At 43.9% G+C, this 23,371-nt stretch overlaps 1 protein-coding gene across 11 annotated transcripts in view; it reads left to right on the plus strand.

Annotated features, from left to right (window-relative positions):
- MICAL2 (microtubule associated monooxygenase, calponin and LIM domain containing 2) overlaps nt 1–22,526 on the plus strand; it is a 242,704-nt gene extending 220,178 nt beyond the window's left edge. For 10 of the 11 annotated variants that reach the window (XM_044929529.2, XM_044929531.2, XM_044929530.2 and 7 more), the window contains 3 exons: nt 6,714–6,816; nt 13,342–13,415; nt 19,391–22,526. In XM_044929529.2, coding sequence (XP_044785464.2) covers nt 6,714–6,816; nt 13,342–13,415; nt 19,391–19,656 — 443 coding nt within the window. In that variant the 3' untranslated portion in view covers nt 19,657–22,526. The remainder of the gene's footprint in view (nt 1–6,713; nt 6,817–13,341; nt 13,416–19,390) is intronic. The other variant, XM_025266658.3, reaches the window with a different exon arrangement.
- Nucleotides 22,527–23,371: the final 845 nt, after the last annotated feature.

Genomic DNA, 23,371 nt, shown 5'->3' on the forward strand with positions numbered 1-23,371 from the left:
GTACCCAGAGTGCTGGGTACAGGAGGCCTGGCTAGAGATGAGATGAAATAGGCCTATGGATGTGCACAGGAGCTAAGAGCTGACCAGAGGCCAGAGAGCCAGAGGCAGGGGCTGAAACCCACCATCTGAGGGAAATCCCACTGCTACCAAGGATTCTGGCTGTGATTATTACTCTAATGCCCTTTCATGCTCCAGATCATCACTGAGGATGTCAAGGGCATTGACAGAATTGCAGGAAAAACCAAAGTAGAACTTCTCATAGGTTCTGAGGAGGTGGGAAATCCCATCTAAAGATTTAGATAGTTGTGAATCAGAGAGCAACACAAGACCCAACTTGGAAAAACCACACCCCAATACACAGAGGAGCATTCAGCATTACCGACAAAAGGAAATGGTTAACAAGCCACGACTTTAAAGAATAGATTGTTCATTTAGTCTGTTATTCTCCACTGAGAAAAAGTTCTGGATGTTAAGTGCCAGTCCCTCTATTGTGAGCAGGGACTAAATGCTGTCAGGCTAGGTGATTTAAACTCAATTGTGTATATGTTTGTGTGGGGGGGTGGGGAGGGGAGTATTGAATTTCAGTAGGGAGTGACAAATTTTGCTTTGTGTTTTTGAGAGCTCACTAGGGACAAGAGGGTCAACTTATATGACCCCATTAGTAAAAAGCTGTTTTATGTTGAGTTTTGATGACTTTAATTTGCCTAACAAGAGGATCCTTGCATCTTGTCTAGGAGAAAGCATGTTACGAGGGCACAGGGACAAAGGGAGAACCAGTGCATGGTGGCCGCAGCAGGGGTGGCATTCACAGCCTCAGGCTGCTCACCTTCAGGTTGCGCCATTCTAGCTGCATCCTGGTTCCCAGATGCGGGAGTGTCCCTGTCCTGGAAGGGTGTGCAGTTCACCAGCAGCCCTGAGACCAGCTGGAGGTATGGCTGAAGTGTTGATGATCCAGCCATATGATCTCTCTGTTTACATGGAGACAAATATATATATATATAATTATTATTTAAGTGCTTTTATTAATCTCAAGGGAAGTTACCTGATAAAGTTTAGCCACAGGTAATCAAGTCAGGGATTACACTCTAGCTGAGTTTTAGAGATATACAGCAAATAGTCCACACAGAAACATAGAACTGGACGCTGGAAGAAGCACCAGCACGGTAGTAATAATGGAACGATTTACTGAATGTTTACTATGTACCAAGCACCATGGTCACATTTTACATGCATCTTGTCTTTTCATCCCCATAACCAATTTATGAGACAGAGACTATGATCACTGCATTTTTCTCTTTTGTTTTTTGGCTGCATAAGCAGCATGTGGGCTCTTAGTTCCCCAATCTTAGATCAAACCCATGACCCCTGCAGTGGCAGTCTTAACCACTGGACTGCCAGGCAAGTCCCCACCCCCATTTTTCAAGGGAGGAGGCTGAGGCAGAAAGAGGTGAGGTTACTTGGCCAAGGTCACACATTGTAAGTGGGAGAGACAGGTCTGATCGATCTCAAAGCCCACTCCCTCCACCTCTTCACTCTACTACATCTACAGTGAGGAGCAATGCTCTTCGAGACTTCATTAGGACCTACAGGGAAGCTCTCTGGTGGGTAGTGAGGTGATGGAGACCTCAGTGCATTGTTCGGGTTGAGAGCAAGGCAAGCCTGGGCTAGGCACCGTCTGCCTGTACCCAGTGTCTTGGGAAAGCAGATTCCCTAGAAATCTGCACTTGATTCCATGTTCAAAGATCCTCAAAAGTAATTTTGACTACTGAGGAAAGGAAGAGTCTAAAAATAAAGTGTAGGCTATAAAATTGCAAATTATTCCACTCAAGAAAGTAAATTAAATTGATTGATTCGGTTCAATCTGTGTTTGTTGAATACAGCATCAGTAGAAATCAATGAGGCTGCACAACTCTCAGAGGGAAGGGACATGAATGCAGGGTAAAAGTCTGGCTTGAACCTGTAGGAAGAGTGTAGCCAAGAGGCTGAATCTGAAAAACAACAACAAAAAACACTCTCAAGACAGCAGAACAGTGCTGTTTCTTTTGGATTGAGAACAAGGCAAGGACAGCCCCAGAGCTGAGACAGATGGTTTAATGTTACATGACTGGGGAGAGGCAGGGTTTTCTTCTCTCAGCCTTTCTGTTTTCTTAATCAAGGAAAATGGCCCTCAATCTAGAAATGTTAAGCAAGTATCTAGCTGAGGAAATTAAACCTGGATAGGTGAGAGAAATGGGAGAGCAAGGAATTCAGGTTTCTCAGCCGTAGTGAAAGATGATACGTTCACAATAGAGTATGTCTTCAATGTGACCTTACTCAATCAGAATTTGCTTATTGACCGAATTAACCCCCTGGTGTTGAAATAACTTACAGAAATGACCCCAGTCTTTGAAAACTCAGGAAAAATTCCAGAACCAAAGGACTAGAAATGGGTATATTTTCTAGTTTCACATGAGAAAGAAACATGAGTTCCGATCTTTGTCAAAATTCTAGAAAGAATTATTAAAGAAACTGGATATTGAGACAGAAATTTAGGAACCACAGGCGTTTACTTAGACGCTGTGGAAAATAAATGTCATTTCCTCTTCTGGGTGGCGTTTTGAGGTTTGTCATGCCAATGGGCACAACAGGCTTTGTGAAGCTTGATTTTGGAAAATTGTTTTGTTATTAATATTAAAGTTTTTTTATAAGATCCTAGTCGACAAAGTATAGAAATGGGGGCTGGATGATACTAGTTGGGTGCCATGCATTTAAAATTTGTAGGACAGTCTTGCCCAAAGGGTAAGAAAGGTCCCTGAGGGGCTAGATGGCTCTGCTCTTGGTCCAGTTCCATCTGATGTTTCATTTCTCAATATCACATGAAGATGCAAGATGCCCTATTTACCAGTTCACAGAAATCCCAAACGAGGAGAAATGTGTCAGGTGAATAAAATATCCCAAAGATTCCCCCTTAATGGAACAAAATAAGATGATATTTAACAAGGCACAAGTAAGTCTTGAATTAGTTTTAGAAGATCAGTTGCACAGTGGAACATGAAGTCCTCAGACTTCACCACTCCTGGTGTGGGAAGACAAGATTCAATTGCGAGTTAGGAAGAGCCAGGTGAAGACACTGCTGCTGGAAGGACTCCTGCAATTCCAGGGCTCAAGGTGAAGATGTAAGCGTGTCTCTCCATCCTGGGCTGTTGATATTTTGTTTGATTCTGGACTCTCCTTAAGATATGCTCTGGGAAATTAGAAGGCAAATAGAGGTGGACAGCTCTTTTATGATAAAATGATAAATGACCTAGAGGTACTGACTCTGAAATAAGAAAACTACAGTGGATCATGAGATCAGTCTTCAAATATCTGAATGTCTTTCACGTAAAATACAGAGTTATGCGTTCTCTATTTGCCTCCAGAAGGCAAAATTGGACTCAGTGGCGAATAGCCAACCCGTTGACGAGCAATAGAAGTTTTCAGTACTTGAGAGTACACAGCTCTGCAGTGGGCTTCTTGGACAGCAGGGCATTCCACCATCCATGGAGAATTACTGTAGAGGCTGGAGCGGAGGGTGGGAGAGGAAATTCCTTTGTACCTCGATGGCTGGGAGAGATGACTCCTAAGTGATCTTCCATCATGTACAGTACATGATTTGAATAATGACCATTACTATTTATTGAGTTTATACTCAGTGCCAGGGCTGGGTTAAGGTCTCTGAATGCACAATCCCATTGTATCTTTAAACAGATGAGGAGACTGAGGCTCAGGGAGGCTGTTAAGAACTCAAGCCCCCACAGTGACAGGTCAAAGAATGGAAGTTTGATCCTAAATCTGAATTTAAAGTATATGTTTTTAACATGTGTCATATATATGATCTGCAGTCTATAAATTTCGTTCTTCCATTCAGCAACTAATGCCCTGGAATACCTTGTTCTTCACCTCCTCCTGCCCCTGGAAAACTCCCACTCATCCACTTAGACTGAGCTCACCTGCTGTCTCCTCTCTGAGGTTTCCCCACTTCCTCCACATAAGATGAATCACTTCCCTCCTGTGTTGCATGGCAGGGGGCACATTGTATCCCGTTTGGCTGTGTGGTGTCGGTTTCCCCACTGGATTGCAAGGTCCCAGTTTCCTGGATAGCTGGAGCCAGTGCTTATCCATCCCTGGCCCTCAGCACCACCAACAATGCTCAGAAGATGTTGGTACTCAACAGGTTTATAAGTTCTTTTATTCATTCATTCATTCAAGAAACCTAAGAAAGAATAGCACTTATTTCTCTTTCCCTTTTAATCCTTCCTGCACCAACTCTAGGTATCATTCTCCTGCTCAACCACCTTTAGTGTCCCTTTGTATTTACAGCATAAAGTGCAAAAGCCTTAGCACGGCGTTCAGGGGCCTCTGTGATGAGATGGTCATACACTTTGGGGTCTCATGGTCTACCTTCTGTGTCCCCTTAGCCCTTCCTGACCTCTGTCGCCACCATCTTCTATCCTCTTGTCTTTGCTCATATTGTTCCCTCTTATTGAACTGTTCTCTCCCACCCTCAGTGTTTCCTCTCAAAGTGTTATCCTTTCTTCAATACGCCAGTTCAAACATCACCTCCCCTGGGAAGCCCAACCTCATATTCTGACCAGAAAACCCCTCCCTTCTGTGTATTCCCAGAGTCCTTTTTTTGTTGTGGCGACAGTTTTCTGATATTTTATTTTATTCTAGCTCTTTGGTCTATCTGATCCAAAAGATTATCTAACAATACCCTTTTCAGCAGATACCATGCCTTACTATCTCCAAAATTCTGGTGATAAATAGCATTATCTATCACTGTATCCCCAGTACCTAAGGCAATGCTGCTGCTGCTGCTAAGTCGCTTCAGTCGTGTCCAACTCTATGCAACCCCATCCCTGGGATTCTCCAGGCAAGAACACTGGAGTGGGTTGCCATGTCCTTCTCCAGTTAATGAAAGTGAAAAGTGAAAGTGAAGTCGCTCAGTCATGTCCAACTCTTCACGACCCCATGGACTGCAGCCCACCAGGCTCCTCCATCCATGGGATTTTCCAGGCAAGAGTACTGGAGTGGGGTGCCATTGCCTTCTCCAACCTAAGGCAATACCTGACTCCTATTCTGTAAACAGGTGTTATTGAATGAATGAATGAATTAATCAGAAGTCAAGTTCTGCATTGTAGCACCAGTTTGTACATTAACTAAATATATAATTTGGGACATTGTGGATCAATCACTCTGGACCCCAGTTTCCATATCAATAAATGAGTGATCAAGGAGACAGGGAGAAAGAGAACTCATTTTTATGGAAGACTTTGCAATGTGCTAGGGGCTTTATTTACTTTATGGGGCTGTGAGAGGAATGGAGGGAGTAATGAGGAGGGGAGAGGGGTATACAGGCAAAGAAGAGTATGAGCTTGGGATAAGGCTCTCCTGAACTCAAGCCCTGGCTCTGCCACTTACTAACTCTGAGCTTGAGTAAGTTATTCTAATCTTTCAAACTTCTGTTTCTTCAGCCATCAAGTGGTGATAACAAGGGAACCTACTGGTGAGTTTGTTGTGAGGATTCAGTGAGGTATTGCATATAAGGTACTTAGCCCACTGGCTGGCATGAAACCCTGCATTATCAGCAGCAGCTCTTTGTTATGATTCTATTACCTGTGTGCCTTCTTGTTCAGTTTATCCCATGAAGAAGCAGAGGTTCTGAGAGGTTAAACCACTTTCCCAAGGTCACACATATCTTCCGACTGCCCTGTTTTCCTCTCTACCTTTGGGACAGAGGATGAGATGGTTGGATGGCATCACTGACTCAATGGATGAGTCTGAGCAAACTCCAGGAGATAGTGAAGAACAAAGGAAGCATGGCATGCTGCAGTTCCTAGGGTCGCAAAGAGTCAGACACGACTTAGCAACTGAACAACAAACAACAGCAATGGGACTTACCAAGTTAAATCCTTGGAAAATGGCCATGAGCTTTGCAACACAGCTTGTATTCCCATTTCAGGGTGAGATACTAGAAAGCCACTGATGTTACTACTTCTCAAACATTCCCGAATTTTAACATTTTATTATCTAAACATTTAGCATCTAACACTGAATATCTAAAAGCAATGTGAATTTTATCATGGTAATTCTTCTGTTTAATAAAGGAATAAAGGTCATAATCTAAGTTATAAGTGTGTATGGATAAAACTTTTTCCCTATGAGACTCAAAGCTAATAACTTTTCCCCTCTAATCATTTGGCTTTTCTTTGTGCAAAAAACCAAAATGCCAGTTACCACTCTTCTATAACCAAATGGTATGTGAACTTTCCTGCCCCACAGCCAACCTGGGCACTCAGTAGGCATTCGATTCAGAAGAAGAGAAGGAGATAGTAACCAGCAGGGTTATTAGGGCTTTCTTTGGTGGTGGATATGATATACAAATGTATAGAAATTTTATGGAAGACACTCAAATATTCAGAGGAGGGTCACTAGTGTGGCAGGCCATTGTCAAGGGTATACGAACCTTCAAACTGAAGTATTCACACCCTAAATGTCCAAGAGGACCTCCCCTAGAGCATGCGCAGGTGTGTTTTATCTGTTATGCCCATGACCTTGAGGCTTCAATAGGCCATCGGGGGCTGCCACCTGCAGAGCCTTTTTGCTACAAACATGGCCCCGTAAAGTAGCTTCAAAGCAGTTTGATCATGGGAAGAGAAATGCCAATCTAACCCATTTGCCATTGATTTCTTAAGCAGATTCATGCACACAGGATGAAGCACAGCTTTTGCAGGAATGGCTTAAGCTGGTTCTGGAGAAGAATAAATTAATGCGATATGAGTCAGAGCTCCTGATCATGTAAGTAAGGCAACACGGACAACAGTGAGGCCTAAAAGCAAGCAGGGGATGGGGGGTGGCAGTGGGGTGGCCCACCCTCCTCGGTTGAAGTCCCAGGATTTTTCTCCTTGTGCATACAGAATTGTGATTGAGACAAATTGGGGTTTGAGGTCTTGCATATCATGCTGGCATTAGTACAGAGAATCTTCAGTTGTCTGTTCTCTGCTGTGGAGTCCTGTGGCTAAAATGATTTCAGGTAATAGGTCTGGGCTGGAGGGCATGTGGATAAGGTACTTGCAGTCCATTCCTGCCCCCCAGGGCAGGGGAGACCCACCTGCAGTCACACATCTGCAATGCAGAAGCTATGTCTGGCCTCTGAGTGTGAACGATGGGAAGGGCTTCCTGACCGCTCCTTGTGGCATTAATGGATTGAAGGTGGAGATCTGTCTGGCTGTCCTCTGGATAAGAGGCTGCAGTCTGGCTGGGAGATGAGAAAGTAGAGATGGATCTCACTGCACTCTGAGAAAGTTGAAGGTCACTTTACCTGTCACCATCCTGGAGGGAAAGAAAGTGACATTTAATATAAACTGACTAAGCATGACAGGTTGTACAGGGTGCTTTCACTTATGCTGACAATTTCATTTTCACCCAACCCTGAGAAATAATTTGGGGAGTCTTAAAAGGGTCTAATAAATTCTATTCCTCATCTCTGCCTGGATTCTGAACTGGGTAAGAAATAAGACTAGTGGGTCAACAGATGGAACATTAAACTAAAGCATTTATTACTGATCATGGCTGCTGCTGCTAATGCTGCTGCTGCTAAGTCGCTTCAGTCATGCCCGACTCTGTGTGACCCCATAGATGGAAGCCCACCAGGCTCCCCCGTCCCTGGGATTCTCCAGGCAAGAACACTGGAGTGGGTTGCCACTTCCTTCTCCAATGCATGAAAGTGAAAAGTGAAAGTGAAGTTGCTCAGTCGTGTCCGACTCTTAGCATCCCCATGGACTGCAGCCTACCAAGCTCCTTCGTCCATGGGATTTTCCCAGCAAGAGTACTGGAGTGGGGTGCCATTGCCTTCTCCGACTGATCATGGCTAGCGTGGCTAAATATGAGAGTCCAAGAAAGCTTGCTAACTGTATTCATTTCCTAGGGCTGGACTAACATCTTACCACACAGGATGGCTTACAATAATAGAGAGGTATTCTCTCACAGTTCTGGAAGACTGAAATTGAGGTGTTAGGGGGGCCAGGCTCTGGGGGAGAATCCTCCCTTCCCTGTTTGGCTCAGCAGGCTCCAGGCATCCCTTGGCTTGTGGCTGCATCACTCCAGACTCTGCCTCTATCTTCACGCAGCCTTTTCTCTGTATCTGTGTCTGCTCTTGTAGAAATACTTGCCACTCAGTTTAGAGCCCACCCAGATAATCCAGAATATTTTCATCTCAAGGTTCTTAACTTTCCATCCTCAGACTCTTTTCCAAATAAGGTCACATTCAAAGATTCTAGGGGTTAGGATCGCTTGGGCGTTCACCATGGAACCAAACTTCAGAATTAGACATACTTACCTCCCTAGTCACAAAATGTAGTGAATCACTTGCTTAGGGGTAAGGCTTTTACCTGAGACTGGGCTGGGGGTGGGGGTGGGGGGGGGGGTGGGGGGAGGGTGGGCTCACCTGGGGGCAATTCCATCTCTGCCTCCTCCCTCCAGGGATATTTGGCAATATCTGAAGACGTTTTTGTCTAAGACAACTGGGAGGTGCTAGTGCTATCTAGGGAGGAGAGGCCAAGGGTGCTGCCGAACATTCCACAGGCAGCTCCACTTCCTTCACGCCCACAGAATTACCCAGCCCCAAACGTCAGTAGTGTCAAGGTTGAGAAATCTTGCCCTAGACCACTAGCACAGAGAAGGCAATGGCACCCCACTCCAGTACTCTTGCCTGGAAAATCCCATGGACGGAGGAGCCTGGTGGGCTGCAGTCCATGGGGTCGCTAAGAGTCGGACACGACTGAGTGACTTCACTTTCACTTTTCACTTTCATGCATTGGAGAAGGACATAGCAACCCACTCCAGTGTTCTTGCCTGGAGAATCCCAGGGATGGGGGAGCCTGGCGGGCTGCCATCTATGGGGTCACACAGAGTCAGACACGACTGAAGTGACTTAGCATAGCATAGCATAGACCACTAGCAAGGCTCAGAGTAAGAGAACACTTTTTTTTTTTTTTTAGGTTGTAGTTGTTTTTTTTTCTTCCAGTTTTATTGAGATGTGATTGACATACAACACTGTGTATGTAAGTTTAAAGTATACAGTGTAATGATTTGACTTACATATATCATGAAATGATTATCACAGTAAGTTTAGAGAACATCCAGCATCTCATGCAAAAATATCAATACAAAATGAAAGAAATAGAAACATTTTTTTTTTCTGATAGAACTCTTAGGATTTACTCTCTTAACAATTTTTGTATTTAACATACAGCTAGTTGTTTTGAGCAACTTGAATTTAGTAGTGAGTGGGATATTCAGTAGGCAGGTAGGTATCAGGCTGAGACATGGATGGGGAGGTACAATTTCTGGAATCTACTCCTTATCAAAAGAATTTAGAATCAGTAGCTGCCAGAGTAGAGAGAATTCCCTAGAGCAGTTGATTTTAAACATTGTTGACAGTGACCCAGAGTATATTTTACATTGGCTCATGACATATATGTGTATAAATATGTGTATTTATTCACGATGTGTACCCAGAGAACACACGTTTGCTGCAGGCAGGCTGATCCCAGGTGAGAAAGGGTATCAGCTAATTTTCCCTGTTCTTCCCAAATTTACCACTCCTGGAGTGAGAGTGAATCTGAGAGAGAAAGTGGAAAGAAGAAGCCCGGACTTATACTCATCAAGGTCCACTGGCATGGAAGGAAATGCCAGGAGTGGGGAAGCAGGGCTCATCTGTAATTATTTTTTCTATTACTATTACTATTTTTTTATATTGATGCACATTCTGAGATTCAACAAAGTAATTTGTGCACATCCACCTGAGCACAAAGCCCTTTTTACACAACCATACCATCTGCCTTTGGACGAGATTTAAATTATAAAATTCATTCAACAAACATCTATCAAGCATATTCTCTGTGCCAGGAACCGTGCTGGGTACTGTGGAAGTTAAGATGAGTCAGGCCCCAGTCCCTGCGTTCAAGGATCTCATGGTTTTTAGAGACGGACACGTGAGCACACAGCATGAGAGAAATAAGAAAGCATAGCAGTTGCTCTGTGAAGACGTGGAGGAGGAGTATTCAGAGCACAGGCCCCACCTGTGCAGGTCAGGGGATGGTGACTGCGCGGTGACCGGGGCTTCCCTGGTATGTTGTCAGAGGGAACGTTTTCCTCCAAAGAGGCCAAGGAGGAGAACGTGGAGTGTGAGCCAGATGAGAGCTCTGGTAGAGGGCAGCTTCTAGTTTGGAGAAAGGCCTGGCTGAACAAGGAGAAATGTCTTAGACTGGTGTGTGATGTTGAGTCCCTTGGGAAAGCAGGTGCCGGGACAGAATTAGAAGCACAAGAGATGCAACAGAAGGAAGGAAAAAGGGAGCAGGAACGAGAGTGAAATCTTCAGACCCCCCCGCAGTCCTGACACCTGTGAAAGGAGAAGGGCGGGGAGAAGGACTGGCAGGAGGAGCTTCAGACTGCAGTGCAGCCCTGAGAAAAATCTGAGCCAGGCCACGGGGAGCACCAGCCACGGCTGCCCATCCGAGGAGCCCAAAGCGGGGCAGAAATGGCCGAGCTCCAGCACCACCGCTGTGCTTGGGGACAGTGTGGCTTCAGCAGGACACTGAAGTGGATTCTGCTGCAGCTGTCAGCTTACTACACACGACACTCCTTTCACAAAGTCCTTTCTTAAAGGAAAATCTGAGTGGTAGGTACATTTCTATTGGGAGCTAGAATGGGTCAAGGGAAGTTCAGTGTCAATAACAAAAGGCAGAGTATTGAACAAAGTGAGGACCTTGGCCTAAGTAATAGTAGAAGTAACAACAACAACAAAACCCCAGCAACAACAGGGTATAGTAAAGTGACCCAATGCTGTAGCAGATGTGTGCCCAGCCTGCGGCTGGGGCTGGAGGAAAGCCCCGGGGCCCTAGTGTCAGTCCTCACCCTTTTCAGTGTCTCTGTAGCAATGGACAGCCTTGACCCCTCTCTTCTCTCCTAAAACTTGCCTCTCTTGGTTTCTGTGACGCTGCATATCCTTCCTACCTTCCGCTTGCTTCTTCCCTGCTTCTACCCCTTTGTTGAGCTTCTAAATGTAGGCATTCCCATGTTCCTGTCTTCAAACTTTTTTTTCCTCTATTGTCTCCCTTTTAGGGCTCATGTGACTTCACCTTTCACCTCTGACCCCTGCCACATTTGTTTGTGGTCCTCATTTCTTCTGAGAACTCCAGGGCTGCATTCCCAGAGGTTGGAGGAACCTCCACATTACCACATGGCCCAGCATGTGGGGAGCTGACACAAGTTCTGTAATATACACGGCATATCGCCAGGCATTGAAAGGTCATAAAGTTCCATCTGACCTTCACTGAAAGCTGACTTCCCTTCTTGACTTTGCTGGTGGGCACATTGAGTACCCAGCACTCTAGCTTGACTCCTCCAAAGCATCACTGTTCTTCTTTCACCATTGCCTACAACCAGATGGGTGGTTGTCTGAGTACTATTGCCTCCACTAACAAAATGCCTCACTCCTGTTTCCTCCTTGTTTTCTTGCTTACCACGGTCAAAGATTTGGGAGTTGTACTCTTGTCTGGAAAATCCCATGGATGGAGGAGCCTGGTAGGCTATAGTCCATGGGGTTGCTAAGAGTCGGACACGACTGAGCGACTTCCCTTTCACTTTTCACTTTCATGCATTGGAGAAGGAAATGGCAACCCACTCCAGTGTTCTTGCCTGGAGAATCCCAGGGACGGGGGAGCCTGGTGGGCTGCCGTCTACGGGGTCGCACAGAGTCAGACACGACTGAAGCGACTTAGCAGCAGCAGCAGCAGCAGAGGTGATGCTTGAAGTCACGTTGCCCCTAAAAGAGAGGAGTTTTAGATTGTCATTGCTTCTACCATTCTAGTCATTTCTTCATGATCCATTCCAGTGTGGCCTTCCAGAAGTTCACTGGAAGTTTGTGATGGAAGTTCACAAACTTCAGCTCCTCTCCATTATCTACTGAGTTCCATGTATCTCAGCAGCAGTAGTAGCAAAACTTTTGGTTTAGAGGCATTCCAAGACCCGTCTTAATAAGGAAAAGGGAAAGCAGTTGCTATGGTCAGTTCAGTTCAGTTCAGTCGCTCAGTCGTGTCTGACTCTTTGCGACCCCATGAATTGCAGCATGCCAGGCCTCCCTGTCCGTCACCAGCTCCTGGAGTTCACTCAAACTCACGTCCATCGAGTCAGTGATGCCATCCAGCCATCTCATCCTCTGTCGTCCCCTTCTCCTCCTGCCCCCGATCCCTCCCAGCATCAGAGTCTTTTCCAATGAGTCAGCTCTTTGCATGAGGTGGCCGAAGTACTGGAGTTTCAACTTTAGCATCATTCTTTCCAAAGAAATCCCAGGGCTGATCTCCTTCAGAATGGACAGGTTGGATCTCCTTGCAGTCCAAGGGACTCTCAAGAGTCTTCTCCAACACCACAGTTCAAAAACATCAATTCTTCGGTGCTCAGCCTTGACTAGACGGACCTTTGTTGGCAAAGTAATGTCTCTGCTTTTGAATGTGCTATCTAGGTTGGTCATTAACTTTCCTTCCAAGGAGTAAGCGTCTTTTAATTTCATGGCTGCAGTCACCATCAGCAGTGATTTTGGAGCCCAGAAAAATAAAGTCTGACACTGTTTCCACTGTTTCCCCATCTATTTCCCATGAAGTGGTGGGACCGGATGCCATGATCTTCGTTTTCTGAATGTTGAGCTTTAAGCCAACTTTTTCACTCTCCACTTTCACTTTCATCAAGAGGCTCTTCAGTTCCTCTTCACTTTCTGCCATAAGGGTGGTGTCATCTGCATATCTGAGGTTATTGATATTTCTCCCAGCAATCTTGATTCCAGCTTGTGTTTCTTCCAGTCCAGCGTTTCTCATGATGTACTCTGCATATAAGTTAAATAAGCAGGGTGACAATATACAGCCTTGACGTACTCCTTTTCCTATTTTGAACTAGTCTGTTGTTTCATGTCCAGTTCTAACTGTTGCTTCCTGACCTGCAAACAGATTTCTCAAGAGGCAGGTCAGGTGGTCTGGTATTCCCATCTCTTTCAGAATTTTCCACAGTTTATTGTGATCCACACGATCAAAGGCTTTGGCATAGTCAATAAAGCAGAAATAGATGTTTTTCTGGAACTCTCTTGCTTTTTCCATGATCCAGAAGATGTTGGCAATTTGATCTCTAGTTCCTCTGCCTTTTCTAAAACCAGCTTGAACATCAGGAAGTTCACGGTTCACATATTGCTGAAGCCGGTCAGTGAGTTTATTAATCAATATTTCTACACAGGTCTTCAATATTTATAAAGTCTGAACATTTTCTCATTCCCAGGGCCCACGAACTAGAACTGGAAGATCATCAAAGCAGACTAGAGCAGAAATTAAGAGAGAAAATGCTCCAGGAAGGTGAGTACAGTGATGTGTTTCAGGCCTTTGCTAAAGATGTTTTTTCCTATGCAGACACTTGACCAGAACATGCTGCACTTTATAGAGCAAAGTACTCTTCGTGTCTGGTGCCGCCAACCTGGAAGCCAGAGGGGGCACAAAGCCAGCTTCTTCTGCCCCCACTTGAGCACAGCAAGTCCCTCTTCGCTTTGCTTATTAGGGCTGGGAGAGCAGCATTTTGCTCCATCCCAACCCATGTGCTAATAGGAATGAAGTCATTCACTCACACCTTCATTCACTTATCCATCCATTCATTTAACAAATGTTTTTTGAGAATTTAGAGTGGGCCTGGCAGATGGAGAAGAGCAGCCCTGCCCTGTGGCCTCCCTGGGGAGACTGACAGTCAGACCGGTAATTATAACACAGTGAGATGAGGGCCATGATGTATGTGTTTCCACAGTGAGAGGAAGGCAGGCCTGGTTGTACCAGACACTGGGGACGGTAAAGGAAGCATCCTTCCTACCACAACTGGGCCAGGGCATCACACGTGAGAAAATCATTTCCACCGTGACGGAGGGAGAGTTGGAATAAACTAATATCATATACTGACTTATTGGCTCCAACCCATGAGGCATATCCACTCTATTTTGTGCCTTTGTGTTTCTGGGGGCCAGATCTATGCATGGCTTTCCTACATTGGGACCAAAGCCTAAAAGAGCAAATTAAATCCTTTCTGTATACATCTGCTGCTGCTTGCTACTGCTAACTCACTTCAGTTGTGTCCGACTCTGTGCGACCCCATAGACGGCAGCCCACCAGGCTCCCCCATCCCTGGGATTCTCCAGGCAAGAACACTGGAGTGGGTTGCCATTTCCTTCTCCGATGCATGAAAGTGGAAAGTGAAAGTAAAGTCACTCAGTCACGCCCGACTCTTCGCGACCCCATGGACTGCAGCCCACCAGGCTCCTCTGTCCATGGATTTTCCAGGCAAGAGTACTGGAGTGGGGTGCCGTTGCCTTCTCCGCTGTATAGGTCATGGACCATATATTGCTCCTACCTATGGGGTTACCTGCTACAGAACAAGCACCTAGTAAATATGAGATGTTATCATCATGATCATTCTCAGGTATATTACTCCATTTTACAGATTGGACAACTGAGTCTCTGAGAACTTAAAAAGCATGCTCAAGGTAAAGGATGGGGCTATGACTTGGGAACAGATTATAGACTCAGGCTCTCCTATTCTTTCTCACATAGTAGTATTTGTTCAGTTCAGTTCAGTTCAGTCGCTCAATCATGTCCGACTCTTTGTGACCCCATGAACCGCAGCACGCCAGGCCTCCCCGCCCACCACCAACTCCTGGAGTTCACTCAGACTCATGTCCATCGAGTCGGTGATGCCATCCAACCATCTCATTTTCTGTCATCCCCTTCTCCTCCTGCCTTCAATCTTTCCCAGCATCAGGGTCTTTTCCAATGAGTCAGTTCTTCACATCAGGTGGCCAAAGTATTGGAGTTTCAGCTTCAACATCAGTCCTTCTAATGAACACTCAGGACTGATCTCCTTTAGGATGGACTGGTTGGATCTCCTTGCAGTCCAAGAGACTCTCAAGAGTCTTCTCCAACACCACAGTTCAAGAACATCAATTTTTCAGCACTCAGCTTTCTATATAGACCAACTCTCACATCCATACATGACCACTGGGAAAACCATAACCTTGACTAGATGGACCTTTGTTGGCAAAGTAAGACCTCTGCTTTTTAATATGCTATCTAGGTTGGTCATAACTTTCCTTCCAAGGAGTAAGTGTCTTTTAATTTCATGGCTGCAATCACCATCTGCAGTGATGTTGGAGCCCAGAAAAATAGTCAGCCACTGTTTCCACTCTTTCCCCCTCTATTTGCCTTGAAGTGATGGGACCAAATGCCATGATCTTAGTTTTCTGAATGTTGAGCTTTAAGCCAACTTTTTCATTCTCCTCTTTCACTTTCATCAAGAAGCTCTATAGTTCTTCACTTTCTGCCATAATAGTGGTGTTATCTGCATATCTGAGGTTATTGATATTTTTCCTGGCAACACTACAAACAGTAGTGTTTGTAGATTGTCTCTTTACAATAGAAAATTATTTTTTAACAAAATTCTTATAGAATTGCTCTGTTAGAACAGATAAAAGTGGTAATGTGAAGCCAAAGTGTTAGTCGCTTAGTCATGTACGACTCTTTATGACCCCACGAACTGTAGCCCACCAGGCTCCTCTGTCCATGGAATTCTCCAGGCAAGAATACTGGAGTGAGTAGCCATTCCCTTCTCCAGGGGATCTTCCCAATTCAGGGATCAAACCTGGGTCTCCTACACTGCGGGCAGATTCTTTATCAAAATCCTTATAGAACTGCTCTGTATAGAACTGATAAAAGTAGTATACATCATCTTTTAATTGTCAGAAGGGGCTCAGATGTTTCCACCAATGACAAACCAAAATTGAGATTGAAATTTTGAACTTCTCTGTGTTGATAATCAAATAAGGGGCAGGAATACTGAAGTATACCTAAATTAACAAATCACAGTAGACAACTAAGATCTGATTTATACATCTCAAAAAATTTTAAATTTACTCTGGTTCAGGGTGGTAAACTACATATCACCAAAGACTCATGAGCCACTTTTGAATCTTTTTTAAAAATTCTTACGAAGAGTGATGGTTATACATTTTCTCACTCTTCTGAGGTATACCAAAAGATGTAGTTCCTTCATTTTGCCTTGTCATCTTGCATGAAAGCTTCATCCCACTAGTTAGCAAGAAGAAAAAGAAGAAGTAAGGAGGAAAGGAAGAAAGGAAAGGGAACTCCCTCTCTGGTAAATTTCAGTCAGTTCAGTTCAGTCACGAAGTCATGTCCAACTCTTTGCAACCCCATGGACTGCAGCATGACAGGCTTCCCTGTCCATCACCAACTCCTGGAGCCTACTCAAATTCATGTCAATCACATCAGTGATATGATCCAACTCTCTCATCCTCTGTCATCCCTTTCTCCTCCTGCCTTCAATATTTCCCAGCATTGGGGTCTCTTCCAATGAGTTGGTTCTTCACATCAGGTGGCCAAAGTACTGGAGTTTCAGCTTCAGCATCAGTCCTTCCAATGAATATTCAGGACTGATTTCCTTTAGGATGGACTGGTTGGATCTCCTTGAAGTCCAAGGGACTCTCAAGAGTCTTCTCCAACACCACAGTTCAAAAGCATCAATTCTTTGGTGCTCAGCTTTCTTTATAGTCCAACTCTCAATTCCATACATGACTACTGGAAAAACCATAGCTTTGACTCGATAGACCTTTGTTGGTAGATTAATGTCTCTGTTTTTTAATATGCTGTCTAGGTTGGTCATAGCTTTTCTTCCAAGGAGCAAGCATCTTTTAATTTCATGGCTGCAGTCACCATCTAGTGATTTTGGAGCCTAAGAAAATAGTCTGTCACTGTTTCCATTGCTTTCCCATCTATGTGCCATGAAGTGATGGGACCAGATGTCATGATCTTAGTTTTCTGAATGTTGAATTTTAAGCCAACTCTTTCACTCTCCTCTTTCACTTTCACCAAGAGGCTCTTTAGTTCCTCTTCGATTTCTGCCATAAGGGTGGTGTCATCTGCATATCTGAGGTTATTTGATATTTATCCCAGCAATCTTGATTCTAGCTTGTGCTTCATCCAGCCCAGCATTTCGCATAATGTACTCTTTCATATCGGCGAAGGCAATGGCACCCCCAGTACTCTTGCCTGGAAATATCCCATAGACAGAGGAGCCTGGTAGGCTCCAGTCCATGGGGTCGCTAAGAGTCGGACACGACTGAGCGACTTCACTTTCACTTTTCACTTTCATGCATTGGAGAAGGCAATGGCAACCCACTCCAGTATTCTTGCCTGGAGAATCCCGGGGACAGAGGAGCCTAGTGGGCTGCCGTCTATGGGGTCGCACAGAGTCAGACACGACAGAAGCGACTTAGCAACAGCAGCAGCGGCACTCTTCATATAAGTTAAATAAGTAGGGTGACAATATACAGCCCTGATGTACTCCTTTCCCGATTTGGAACCAGTCTGTTTTTCCATGTCCAGTTTTAACTGTTGCTTCTTAACCTACATACAGATTTGTCAGGAGGCAGGTCAGATGGTCTGGTATTCCCATCTCTTGAAGAATTTTCCACAGTTTGTTGTGATCCACACAGTCAAAGGCTTTGACATAGTCAATAAAGTCAAAGTAGATGTTTTTCTGGTAAACTTAGTCTGATGCAATAATTTTAAAAGTCCCTCCAGGAAATGCTCAGTCTCTTTGGGATGGAAACGTTCAGTCTTGCAGATTGCCGCCCCTTCCATCTGCTTGATCCTTAAAGGAGACTGCCAGGTGTTAGCGAGAGGCAGGTCTGTGTGACTTTGCAGCACTGGAAACTGGTGTGGGTGGCTCTGATCCACTGCCCTCCATGTAGCTGTCTCCTGTCATTAGGCTGCTCTCTGCTGCCATTTGCAGACCAGGTGTGTGGCTGGCATGACCATAGCCTGGCCATGCTCTCAGCATACCTAAAGCCTCACTCCTATCCTTACTCAGCCTCGCCTCAGCGCATCCTCCACTCAGCCTGGCCAGACGGTCTACCAGACAGTCTGCACTGTGGGGCCACCTCATCCCTCACCACAAGGAGCCCCGTGGCAGGCCCAGTGGCCAGCGACCTTTGCACTTCTGGGCCAAGTAGACACTTCTGGCCACTGCCTATGTGTGCCACACACAGCAAATCAGGATCTGGGGAGACACATCCAGACCCCTCTTCTCTGCCCAACCATGAAGTTCTGCCTGTTCCATGTTTATACCCAGGGTGCCTTTCCAACTGATATCTTTCTGGAGTTCCGAGCAAGGGTCAGGGCAAGGGTCTTGGCCCCCAGTGTTCCCATCAAATGGTAGGATAGAAGCCCCTTGGGGGCTTCTAAGGCCCAGAATGGAGAGACTGGAGCCCAGGGCTCTCACCTTCAGTTTCTCCTGCTGCTCACTCCTCCCTCCCATAAAACTTGAGCTGCAAAGGGACTGTTGCCTCTTTATTTCCCCTTTGTCATGTGTCCCTTATTCCTGATGCCGGTCTCAGAACTCAGCCTGAGGCAAGAGACAGTGGTACCATCTCTACTCTGGGATGCCGCTCACTGTCTAGTCCCCATGCATTAAACAATGGAATTGTTTATGTATTAATGGAATAATACATAAAATCTTCTCTTAAGGCAATAATCGGACAAAACTTAAGATCTGCCTTGAGAATCCTATTTTGAGCATCAGAAAGTCATTACTACCAGTTTCTTACTCTTTTCCTTCCTTTTATAGCAATCATATCTTCCCCAGGCAGTTGAACATCTCGGGGCAATTAGGAAGAAGGTCATGTACTCAGAAGGCAAAAGGGAGAAGCCTAGTCGCAGTCTGGAAACGTCCTCCCAGCAGCTAGCCACAGCCTCACTTGGCTGCCGCCTCGTCTCTATTCAGAGGGCTGCAATGTGTTATTAACTGCAAATGAAAACAGGATTCTTGTCATTGGAATAACATCCACTGATGCAGATGGTTTACTCAGAAACTTCTCTCACAGATTGCTCTGCTGTAGCTCAGATGTATTTAGGGAAAACCGCCTTGGTGGTGTTTTGCTGGCTTCTTTTTGGGGAGGGGAGGACAGGTGGGAGGTCTTGGCAGGGCTTGGCTGGTATGAATTTCTTTTTCTCACAAAGGGGTTTTTCCCTGTTGCTTTATATAGTCTCGAGATGAAAACTGAGCTGAGAGCAGCACAAAGCACCCTCCTTTCTAATCTGTGGCTTGCAGGGCAGGTCCCCGGTGTTAAATTCATTTCCTTGTTTTCTCCTTAGAAATTAAAGAGCAGAACAATCAAGAACACCCCTGCCAAAAGCTCCTCTGAGGTCAAATGTTACCTGAAGTCCAGTGTGTCTTTTTGTTTGTTATTGGGTTTTTTTTGTTCTGTTTTTTTCTGCAGAGAGCCAGAAAGATGAGAATGATCTGAATGAAGAGCAAGAAATACTCACCGAGATGATGCAAGTGATTGAGCAAAGGGACAAACTGGTGGATTCCTTAGAGGAACAACGCATCAGAGAGAAGGCCGAAGACCAGCACTTTGAAAGCTTCATATTCTCTAGGGGCTGTCAGCTGAGCAGGACGTCAGCAGGCCCCACAGGGAGCAAGCTGACGACCAGATCAGGCCAAGCACCCCACTCACTCATTCCTCCTCTCACAGGTTGTTAGACCTGAAACATAACTTATACCACGCTGCAGTATTTTTTTTTTAATTAAGATTCTCTCATATGTACTCCAGCTGCCTAAGATACTTCCAGAGATTATAATGAAGAAAATATAGAGAATCTTTTGAAATTGGCAGTCAACTTCAGCTGGTCTCTCAGATTGGAGATGACTTTGGCAGATAATCAGCATTGTTTTCTATAAAGAGTGACACAGAGATCAGTTTTCCTGCTGCTTTCATCATTTCTCTTCCCAATTCATTGAGTTACACATCTTAAGATTTTTGAGAAGCTGCCTTTTCATTACTATATCCATATTTGCCTTTTTTTTTGCACGGGTGACCGGTTTCCAAATGTCAGAAAGAAGCAGCCGCCATTTAAAGATTAGGTTAATATTTAAATTGTGCTTCCAGAGAAAGGGACAAAACCTTGAGATTACTGATTACATAAAGCAAATAACTCACATAGCAGGTGTTAATTCAATCCAGGGTGAATTTAATTCACCAGGTGTATTTATAAGCCTTAATATAATATACATAAGCAATGAGCATTTAATAGAACATTTGAGCCTTAATTTTATTTTAAAAAAAAAAGAAAGAAAAAGGAAATGAAACTTCAACTTCATACCAGCAGGATTGTTAGTTTTCACCAAATGCTGTTGGCTTAGAAAAGCTTTTCATTTTTTTTTCAGAGTACTCTCTTTATTTCCCCGGAATATAGTGAAAAACAGTTTTAGAAGATGAATAATTTTTAAAGACAGAACCAATATTTTAAAAAAGAATTTTGAAGTGCTTTTTTATATCTGCTGGTAATGGCAAAAAGGAAAATTCATTTGTTGATAAAATATTAGTGAGGTTGATGCTGCTACTGAAAGCGAACATTCTAGTGATCAAGGGCGGAGGGTGCTTTTCAGTGGTGGTCTCCTTAGGTCCAAACAGGGAAGTGTCTCTGACACTCTCTACAGGGGCTTCCTGGAACTCCACAGGACAAGACAAGGCCACTTCTGCCTTCAAGGTGGAGTGAGGTGCAGTGGCCCCATTCACCAAATCCCAAATTGGATAAAGGATTTTTTCGTTGTGGCATTTTCCATGGGAAAAAAAAAGCTGGGAGGTGGAGTTTGTACACTGACATGGGATTCCTGGGACATTTTGATGGTTCATATGGAAACCAAAGAAAAGATTTTAAATGGTGATTTGTTGTTCTAAAGTATTTGATTATTTTCCCTCAATGGGATTCTTGGAGGAGTCAGTCCATCATTGACAAGAGGGAGACTGAAGAAGTCATTGTTGTTTGTTTAGCCTCTCGCACGTCTGCAAGTGTTTAAATGTATGTATTGTTGGACAAATTGTGCTTTGCAACTGCCTGGAGAGCTAACTTTCCTCAATAGAAGTTGACCCATAAGCCACTTTTGTCTGAGATGCTCTCCATACATGACAATCTGGTCAGCTGATCAGGCTGGAACTTAGAAATATGCCTGTGTTTCCTGAGTCAGCCAACGTTCTGGGCAGTATTGAGATGCAACCTTTCCATGGTATACCAGGTTCTAAAGGTTGTGGTTCTTTTTCTTTCTTCTCTCCCTTTTTCTTTTTTAACATGATCAGGTCTTCTAGTGCCTGAATTCCATTATTAGGAAATATATGCAAGCATCTATTTCTCGCTGTCTCTGAAAACTGTGCCACTTAGGTCTATTTATCTATTTTTATTTATTTATATATTTGGTGGAAGTGGTTAAGGTGATTTCCTCGTAATTCTGGTTTTCCTGTGTTAGAATTTGGAGAAGACCTATTAACACTAAGCTATTAGTATATAAGCTATTTAATATACAAATAACCCAGAGGTTTGGGGCATTAAGTTATATAGTATTAAAAATTTATGGAGATAGTAAAAATAATACTTTCTGCCATCAGGCATTTAGAGGTAAGACTACAGATGTACCAGAATGTTAATTCATTTTAAGAAAGATGCATAACTTCAGTTTTCCTTCTAGAATGGGTAGAAATATTCAAGCTTAGTCATCATTTGACGTTTGCATATATTTAACAGATGATGCTCAAATGTGTCATGTCTGGGTTGGTTTTGTGTGAAAGAATTAAGTGCCACTTATTTTAACTTGTTCTATTTCAGTCTTAAAAGAAGATTCTCCCAAGAGGGCCAAAAAAAGAAGGTGGTTCTTGGCCCCAGTATTCTGTTAATAGATGAGAGAAGAAATTTGTTCATTTTCTCTTCCAAAGATTATATCCTGTGGTTTAAGGCTGAGTCTTATCTGGCCAAGTTAAAATGTAAACCTTATATTTAACAGCCTTCTCCTTACTCTAGCTTTCAGTTTTCCCAGTACTTAAAAACCATTTTAATGATCATTTCCAAAAGGACACAAATATTGTGGCTGTTAAACTATGTTAAATGATTGCAACAGAGAATGTTCTGAGACTCTCTAAAGGTAAAATCTTGTACCATTTGAAAAGTTTCTGTGTAGGCAGTATGAGTAGAATCATGTTGAAAACAGATGGAGCCTTCACTTTTCCATAAAATAACACTTGTGATCAAGGCTGAACCATTTAGGATGAAACAGAAAGCCCCAGCCTCAGGTCATATTTCACAGTCTCACACAGCTTTTAAGTTGAATGAAAGGCTCATGATTAAAATTTCAGAATTTTATGTAAGTTGGACCAAGAGGACAGTTCTTAAATTAAGCTTGCTCTCCCAAACCATTCATCTATTTATTTGTTTAATAAACATCTTCCAAATACCCATGGGATTCAGCAGCCCTGTGCTAGGTGAAAAATTCAGAAATAACATTATTCCTCTACCCACAAGTAAACACAAAGATAAACAAGTACAACTCCAAATAAATACAAGAATAAAGAATGGTTTTTATTATGAACATCAATTATTCTACTCACGTTTATCTCAAGTACAAAGACTTATCCCCCCAACTATTTGTAGTGCTTCTTTGGCAATAAAAACACAAGTGTGTTCATGTTTCTAAAACCGTGAAAAATAATATCAGGTTATACTGTTTCATTTAAACCTTGACTTTGGCAGTGTTAGGCTGCTTGGAATCAATCAATGTTGAGATGCAGGATGTTAATTGCAACTGAGAAAGGAAGTGGCAGGTGTTTCCAACTCTGATGAGCTGCAATGAAATTGATGTTTTCTGCGTTCTGGAGGCAGATGACAATTCAGCAATGTCTGTCTTCCCAGGAAGCAGATTTACAGGCTTTTCCTTCCAAACTGAAAATGGCAGCATGTCCCACCCAGGTGGTTGATCAGAGAACTCCCTCAGCAGGGCAGAGGTGGCAGCGGGCAGCTGGGGCTGCCACATGAATGGAGAGAGCAGCATTCATTGGATGTAGCGAGCTCAAATTTAGGAGTTTATTGTGTTATAACAAGAAGGTTCACATACAGGGGAGCGTGTACTGTTTCACCTACTGTTTATGTTCTAACCTCACTGCTGAGTGGCTTGTGAAAGATTAATTTTCTCCAACTATTGGGAACTGAAATGATTTACATGTGCACTGCTATAAATACTGAAATGGACCAAAAATAAATGAGTTTCTGTCTAGAAAATCCAAACATGTGGGCTTGGTCTGGCATCTCTGAGGGCAGCGCTCATTTCATTTCTTAATTCCAGTGAAAGGACATGAGCAAAGCTTTGATTTCATGTAGGAGTCTGAGTTATCGTTGGACGCTTTATTCCCTCTGGGACACCTGGCAGGACTTAC

Source organism: Bubalus bubalis, chromosome 16, assembly GCF_019923935.1.
Source record: "Bubalus bubalis isolate 160015118507 breed Murrah chromosome 16, NDDB_SH_1, whole genome shotgun sequence".
NCBI classification, from domain to species: Eukaryota; Metazoa; Chordata; class Mammalia; order Artiodactyla; family Bovidae; genus Bubalus; species Bubalus bubalis.